This window comes from Colossoma macropomum, unplaced genomic scaffold (genome assembly GCF_904425465.1).
Source record: "Colossoma macropomum unplaced genomic scaffold, Colossoma_macropomum, whole genome shotgun sequence".
Classification (NCBI taxonomy): Eukaryota; Metazoa; Chordata; class Actinopteri; order Characiformes; family Serrasalmidae; genus Colossoma; species Colossoma macropomum.
Window position 1 is genome coordinate 6,912,713 of NW_023494803.1, and position 8,327 is coordinate 6,921,039.

General features: G+C 40.1%; 1 protein-coding gene across 6 annotated transcripts in view; it reads left to right on the top strand.

Moving 5' to 3' along the window:
* The window catches only part of crybg1a (crystallin beta-gamma domain containing 1a), a 109,934-nt gene extending 101,685 nt beyond the window's left edge, over nt 1–8,249 (top strand). For 4 of the 6 annotated variants that reach the window (XM_036593182.1, XM_036593183.1, XM_036593184.1 and 1 more), the window contains 4 exons: nt 174–297; nt 1,292–1,453; nt 1,983–2,145; nt 7,365–7,912. In XM_036593182.1, the coding sequence (XP_036449075.1) occupies nt 174–297; nt 1,292–1,453; nt 1,983–2,145; nt 7,365–7,453 (538 nt within the window). In that variant the 3' untranslated portion in view covers nt 7,454–7,912. Of the gene's footprint in view, nt 1–173; nt 298–1,291; nt 1,454–1,982; nt 2,146–7,364 lie in introns of all 6 variants that reach the window. The other 2 variants (XM_036593180.1, XM_036593181.1) reach the window with 2 other exon arrangements.
* Nucleotides 8,250–8,327: the final 78 nt, after the last annotated feature.

Genomic DNA, 8,327 nt, shown 5'->3' on the forward strand with positions numbered 1-8,327 from the left:
CACATTGTCTGATTATCGAAGCTAACAACTGTGGAAAATACATTAAATCAGCTCAAATAATTGTGACCGGCCTAATTCAGATAATGAAGGGCTTTATAATGAGCTGATAAGTTTAGTTGGATCACAGACAGTAAATGTCTGTATGTGTGTTTCAATGCTTTGTGTGTTTTCAGGTGGGTGTTATATGAAGGGAAGAACTTCCATGGTCGTCAGATTTTGCTCCAGCCCAGTGAAATTGGCGACTGGCGGAAATTCAGCGGCTGGCGACAAATCGGATCTCTGCGTCCATTACTGCAGGTAAGAGGTTTTTAGTCATTATTACTTCATTTCGCATCTATTTCTTCATCTCGATCTTCTGGGGCAGTGTTTCTCATACCAGTCCTCAGGGACTCACAGACGGTCCAGATTTTGGAAAACATACAGATAAAGGAAAAATGTGGACTGTCTGGGATCCCTGAGGACACCTCTGAGAACCAGTGTTCTAAGACACGTGAATAGGGTACAAAAACAATAAATTAACACAAAGAGAATAAAAGAGTTGAGAATGGTAATAAAGTAAGACTTTGTTCTTGTAGTTATTTGCTTCCTGTCATTGCTAGTTTGGTGGAGATGCTTCCTCCATCATACACATTCCAGCATATAAATGAAATATTAGCTTTCTGGCTTTAATTCTCGTGAATAGTGAAATTAGTGAGACGGCTCATGTGCTGCGGGAAACATTTAGAACTATTTAGGATTCCGCCAGTGTCTGTGAAATCCTGTGTTTTGGCTGCCATTCTCTGCAGAGCTCTCCTGCACACGTTTCTGTTTTCTGTTTCTTTGTGTCTGAGTCATGACACCGGTTGATCGCCGGCTTGGAATGTTAAGGAATGCGTGTCGCTTTGCGTGTGTTTGGTCTGACGGATGGTTGTGTACTGAGGTGTGAGGCATAATTACATGGGAACTAGAGGCGGCAGGGCAGGGCAAATTCAACAGGTACATGTACAGTTAAAATACACCCAAGTCCAGGGTTTGCTGGACTCTGGCCCTCCAGGATTGGAGGTCACCACCTCTGGTTTTGTTTCATCAGCTTATGGCAAATCTGGGTAGGTCACATCGTTGCTAACATGAAACTATGCAAGGCATTTGGTCCTGAGGACTGGCGCTGGGAGCATTGTGTTTTTATTTATTATCATATTAAATTTCTTTTTGTATTTCAATAATAAATACGTTAATAAACCGTATTTCATAACACACATGTAAGTCAAGCTTTTAAAACAGCAGGTATGTTGTGTGTGTGTGTGTGTCTCAGCAGAAGCCAGTGTATTTCCGCTTGCGCAGCGCGGAGACCGGGTGTGTGATGTCCTTGTCCGGGCCGCTGGACGACATTAAGCTGCTGAGGGTGCAGGTACTGGATGAGAACGGAGGAGATGAACAAGTCTGGCTCTACCAGAATGGACTGCTGCGCTGCAAGGTACGTTTCAAGTGTATGTGTGGACGTGTGGACCAAGAGGCCACAGCACAGCAGTGTTCAGCCTCGTTTACCTGATTTCTAGGGGCACTCCGGCCAAAATGAAATCTGTTGTAAACATGCCTGCCTCCTGCAGTGATCCCACAGTAGTGAGATTATCTGGTTTAAACACTAAGAAAGCCCTCTTTGGTGTGTCCTGAAAGCGCTGCGTGCCATGTTGTGTCTGCATTTCGACAGTTTCCTTTTAAACATAAGTAACACACCTTAATCAGCGAAGCTTATAGCAAGCTCTTGAACCTGTGCCAAAAGCAGATAAGTGTTTCTGCTGCTGTTGCCTCCATGCGGGTTATGTTTGGCCCGTGTCCACATACATGCTCCGATTTACAAGCTCATGTTTCAGAGCAGGTTAATGAATTCCCAGGAATGTTTTTATGAAGGTAAAGGTGGGTTCAGAGGAATTAGGGCGAGGCTGATCTGAGCCGACTGTCGCAAACTTTGAAGGTTGACTGTCCTCCTTTTTCTCTCGGAGTAGTTTGTGGAAGATTGCTGCCTGGAGCCGTCGGGCAGTGTGATGATGGCGGGTGGACGTCTCAACATTTCCCCTGAACCCGGCAAAGACAATCAATTCTGGAACATCACAGCAGACGGTCTCATACGCTCCAGCCTCAAGCCTGACCTGGTGCTGGAGGTTAAAGGTGAGTGTATGTAAAGGTGGGCAACATGGCAACAATATGACGGCACAGGAAAACACTTTCCCTGTGCACAGTATGCACCACCACATTTTACTATTCTGAGGTTGTTCCTGCAAACAGTTGTGCTATCTTTATTTAAAAAGATTCAGATTATCATGATTAATCGCACAATCATGTGTAGTTGATTGCGATAAATCGTATTTTGTCAAATCTGAACATAAAGAAACAGTGTGTGTCTATATTTTATATATATATATATATATATATATATATCGCCGTTGTTGGAAGAAAACCTTGTATCTCCATATTTTTCAGTTTTTGACAAAATTTGAAAATACCTGTTACCCTTTACATTGTTTGTAAATTTCATGATGAATGGACTAAAAGAAATGACCTAAAATGACTTGGGAAAAATTTCTGGTTCCATTGACTTACATTAAAAGTAAAGTAGGTTTTTTCCTTCTCCTGTAAAGTTACCATTTTGGAGATACGAGGTTTTGTTCCGACAACAGCGAGATATAGATACAGTCATTTGTTTCACCTCCTCTGTGATTGTAACCCCTCACTCTCATTCATACATGCTGTTGTGTTTGTTTACCACGTGTTTATCTCCTTCGAGCACTGTCCAGCATAGTCAGCTGGAGATACCAAAGCTTTGAAAGCCATTTAAAAACCTTATTAGAATGAGAGCGAATGGAGAACTCGCACAAGCTGAGGACTGACAGCACCACTACAGATGGTTTGAAGGGTCAAACTAGGAAAATGTGTTACCAATTAGTGGCATTAATAATGAATTACATTAACTCGCTCTCAACTTTGACAGCCCAGTTTTTTGTATTGGAAGAGGGAGTAAAGCAATTGGTAAAATAAATTGCTAAAGGAAAATAACAATAAAAAAAGAATTATGACTTATGTCATAATGGGCTGTCATCCAATTAGCTGTCATCCAATCATCCAATTAGCTGTCATCCTATTGTTGTGTTGATTTTATTCTTCCCTCATCAAATACCTACCGTCACAGCGTTGACTGTAATACTAAATACTAAAAGTGAAACTAAATAAAAACGGATCTCTTACATTTCAGAAAATAAAATCTAAACTAAAACTGACGCCCCCTTAAGACTAACCAAAATGAAAAACAAACAATAAAAGCTTAAAATTTCAAAACTATTATAACCCTCATCATTATGTAATCAGTCATAATAATGACTGACATTGTCACAGTGCCCACACCTTAGTGTACGTGTCTCTGAAACTAAGAGCTCTATACAGAGGCAAGAAAAAGTATGTGAACCTTTTGGAATTTTATGGTTTTCTGCATTAATTTGTCATAAAATGTGATCTGATCCTCATCCAAGCCAAGTGTATTGACAAATATAATGTGCCTAAAATAATAACACACACAAAAATATGATCTTGTAGGTCTTTATTGCACACACTCATTCAACATTCAAAGTGGTAGTGGAAAAAGTAAGTGAACCCTTGAAATTAATAGCTGGTTGACCCCCCCCTTTGGCAGCAATAACCTCCACCAGGTGCTTCCTGTAGCTGTGGACCAGACCTGCACATCGTTCAGGAGGAATTTTAGCCCATTCTTCCTGGCAGAACTGCTTCAGGGTTGAGATCTGGGCTCTGACTTGGTCACTCCAAAAGGCGGATTTTGTTTTCATAAGCCGTTCTGTTGTGGACTCGCTCCAGTGTTTTGGGTCATTGTCCTGTTGCATCACCCAACTTCTACAGAGTTTCAGCTGACATACAGACACTCTCACATTATCCTGCAGAGTTTTTTGATACACTTGGGAATTCATCTTCCCCTCAATGATTGTAAGCTGGCCAGGCCCTGATGCAGCAAAGCAGGCCCAAATCATGACGTTCCCTCCACCATACTTTACGGTTGGGATGATATTTTCATGGTGATGTGCAGTGCCTTTTTTACGCCAGATGTAGCGCTGCATGTTCTTTCCAAATAGTTCAATCTTAGTTTCATCTGTCCACAAAACATTTTGCCAGCACCGTTGTGGAGTGTCAGTGTGCTCTTTCGCAAACTTCAGGCGTGCAGCAATGTTCTTTTTAGTAAGCAGCAGCTTCCGTCGTGGTGTTCTGCCATAGACACCCTGCTTGTTCAAGGCTTTACAGACTGTAGACTCATGAACACAGATGTTAGCCTGCACCAATGACACCTTCAAATCTTTGGCTGTCACTCAGGGGTTGTTTCTTTACCTCATTGATGAGTCTCCGCTGTGCTCCTGGGGTCATTTTGACTGGGCGCCCACTTCTTGGCAGAGTAGCCTCAGTCCCAAATTGTCTCCATTTGTAGATTGTTTGACTGTAGACTGGTGAATTTCTAAAGTCTTTGAAATCACTTTGTAACCCTTTCCAGCTTTATTTAAATCAACAATTTTTGATCGTAGATCCTCTGAAAGCTCTTTTTGGCAAGGCAAGGTTCACATACGCTTATCCTTCTTGTGCAGAGCAAACTCAAAACGTTTGGGTGATTTTTATCAGTCAAAGTAGCTCTAGTCCACACCGCCAAGACATTTTCTTAACAAGGCTCCAGGTATGCTAACACCTGACTCCAATTAGCTTTTTTGAGATCATTAACTTAAGGCTTCACATAGTTTATCCACTAGCACTATGAGGTTTTTATGGTTGTTCTCAATGAAGACAAGAATGATCAGAATTTTTTTGTTATTATTTTAGGCACATTATATTTGTCAATACGTTTGACTTGGATGAGGATCAGATCTTATGACAAATTAATGCAGAAAACCAAAAAATTCTTGCCACTGTATAATCTCATACTCACTTTGTGCTGAGAGTTCAGAGACATGTACATGTAACAGGGATTAAAAGTGAAAGTTGCGCACGGTTTCTAATAAAAGAGGCTTAAAGGATCATGAGTGACAAGATCTTCACGTTTAAACACACACCTAAAGATCGCATACTGTGTCTGAGATGGAGACACACACACACACACACACACACACACACACACACACACGCAGACAGGCAGTCAGAAACAAAGGGAGGATAAGCTAACACATGTACATGGGCATGTCCAAGGCTGTACATGTGGACTATTTTAGTTGTTATCAGTCAGAAAACACTCCCTTCTGAAATGGCAGCCCTGGTATGATGAGGCTGATGACAGGGTTCAGAACACACCTTGAGACTTTTACTTCGGGGATGGTGCTCCAGCCTGTTAAGACAGCGGCCAACAGCACAGCCACACCTTGTGTTATGACGCTTGTACTTTTAGCACAGAGGCAGAAGTTAATGCTCTTATAAACTTATCAAGCACACCACCCTGTGGCCATAGTTGGTAATGCGTGTGAACATTTATATCATTCACCAACAGGTGGCATTTGAGATCCATAGGCTTTTTATATGGGAATAGTGTTGTAGTTTAAAGGGGATTTACACCAAACTTTCTGTATGGGTTTAGTTGCTGATATGTAAGGAAAATGGATTTACTGAAACATCCTAAGTTGCCAAAATATCCTAAATATTTTCTTAACTTTAAGATAAACCGAGAGCGTCTTAACTTCTGTTTTAATCTTCTGTTTCTGTTGTTTTATGCAGACAGGCAGTACTGTTCACTATAAGTAGCATAACGATGCTACATTTATCTACACTGAAAACGGTGCTAACAGCGTTTAAAAACCCCAGACACTGCAGACTCGATCTCCACCGTCCCTCTGATTACCTTCGTGTGTTAATGTTGATGAAATATTACAGTGATGGTGGTGAATAATGAGGAGACAGAGCTGAACGTGTGTCTGTTTATTAGGAGGAATAATGTTAGCGCGCTCGGCTAAAGCGTTTGGGAAATGGAGACTGAAACTGGAGTAGTGACTCTGATAAACAGCACGAAGTACTGAAACAATATTCTTAACTCTCAGTTTATCATGCCTTTAGTTTTATTAGACCTTTTTACCTCAGTAATGGTAGCTAACGTTAGCTGTCTGACTAACTAACTTGATTAGCTACATGTTTATGATTCAGCTGTGCGCATATGGTCTGTTGGTAGGTAACAAACACGACAGTTGATTGTCGATTGTCAACTTCAATCGAGTAAGTTCAGATTTCCTAACTTGAGATAAGAAAAGATGCTGTAAGATTCCTAAATTAAGATACAATTGTCTTCTGTTATACGAATTTGTGACCTGTCAGATCTTAAGTTAATACAACAAGATAGAAGGTTTCTGTAATGCGGCCCCAGGCGTCATGATGGGCCTACAGCACAAATATAGCCATTTTATTTACTATGCAAAATGACCAGAGAACCTACACGTCTTCTGAGTTTTTATATAGTGATGTTTAAATAGTAAATCTGAAACTTAAGGCCAAAACCCTTTTCATAACTAATGTAAAATAATGTGTCCGGCGTCAGGCGGCGTATTTGTAACCATTTTGTGTAATGACTTTCTGTGAGGGAGCTTTTAGAGGCATTGAACTCAACACACGTCTGAAAACCCCTCTGAATTTTTTTTGTTTGCTTTGCATTGTTGTAATTCTGCATTTTTTCAAAAGTCAGTGGAATTTACTCTTTAAAGCAACAAGCCTCGAGCTGCCCTGCTGCTTGTTAAGCAACATAAGCAGTCTTTTTTCAAGGTCCCAGCATAATTTCCCATTTCTAATTTCAGCAAGTCGTCAAGCAAATTTTTTTTTCACTCATTTTCCTCAATTTCTTCAGGTCTTTTATTCCACTATTAATCCACTAATCTGAGTAAATAAAATTGACAGTTTACATTTTTAAGGTTATAACAAAACTAACTAACTTCAAATTTACTGTAACAGTGTTTTTTGGCACATTTAATCCAGAATTCAGCTGATGTGTGCAATTGTGTGTATAATTAGTATTTTACAACAGCTTTAAATCAGATTTCAGATTTAGAACTATTCATCTTTATGTGCATAAAAAATATGCTCACATTTTATTTAGATGGTCCCCTATAGATGCTCTACAGATACCTAAATCACTAACAAACTTTCTGGTGATATTCAGTTGATTGATTGATAGGTTTAGGTTTAGGAACAGATTTAATAAAATCCTTCATACTGAACTTGAAGTTCAGTTACATTTAATAGAGATTTAGTTGAATGTTACTTAAAGACAGACTGAGCATTTACAAAGCATCTACAGTGGACCATCCAAATAAAGTGTTACCGAAAATATTTTTGATCTCTTGACCTGTTACAAAAACAATCCTCTTTTCCAGGTGGTCAGCAGTATGATAAAAACCAGGTGATTCTGAACACGTTTGATGAGAGGAAGACCAACCAGAGGTGGACAGTGGAACTACTATAATTGCTGGACATATACCTGACTGACCTCTGCACCTGAGAGGCAAAGCCTAAGGAAAACAGTGCAATATCTCCAGCCATGGGCACTGTGGTGACCATACAGAACAATTTAAACCATTCCAGTAGGCCCAATTGCAGAGCTCTTCAAATGGCTTCGAGAACGGGGTTTGAGAGGAACACTACATGCCCGGCAGCATGTCAGGAGACCGCAGAAACTTCACAGACTTCACTGATGTCCAAGGACTACATCAAGGTTGTTCAAGAAGTCTTGCTAATGTAGGTTGTAAAGACTTTTCTAGTAATAGCCTGAGTTTGCCCTGTTTTCAGGCTCTTAAGTTCCCTTAAGAATATTCTTTTTTTAAGAGTCCAGTATTCCCTGTGGACCTAAAGCCCTGCAATAAATGAATGTCACTTGTGTAATACCTCAATATGGCCACTGGTGGCACTCAGACACCACTTTATGTGCATGTACCTGCCTGGGAGGCTGGAGCTTTCTCAAAAAACATGCACTTACTAATGAATTAGTAACCTGCCATTGACTAGAAGCAGTAATTTACCCACTACTCCACCCACATGTCAGTGTTATACTTAAAATGAGGTATACAACAAAATCATGACTAGTAAAATCTGGTTTCTGTGTTCTCGTCCTGTTTCCTTTAGAAAGTGCCTTACTTTATTTGCAATTGTTGTTACACTCCATGGTTTACTTCCATATATGAAATGTGTCTTGTTGTATATTTTCTGAAGCTGTAAAGATAACTGTTACATTTTAGTAAGAATAAAATGTTTTATTTCCCTGATTTTTCATCCATAATCATTGTTGAGACACCCAAAGTGGAAGCGATTGGAAATGGCAATATGAAATGCCTGCATGACAG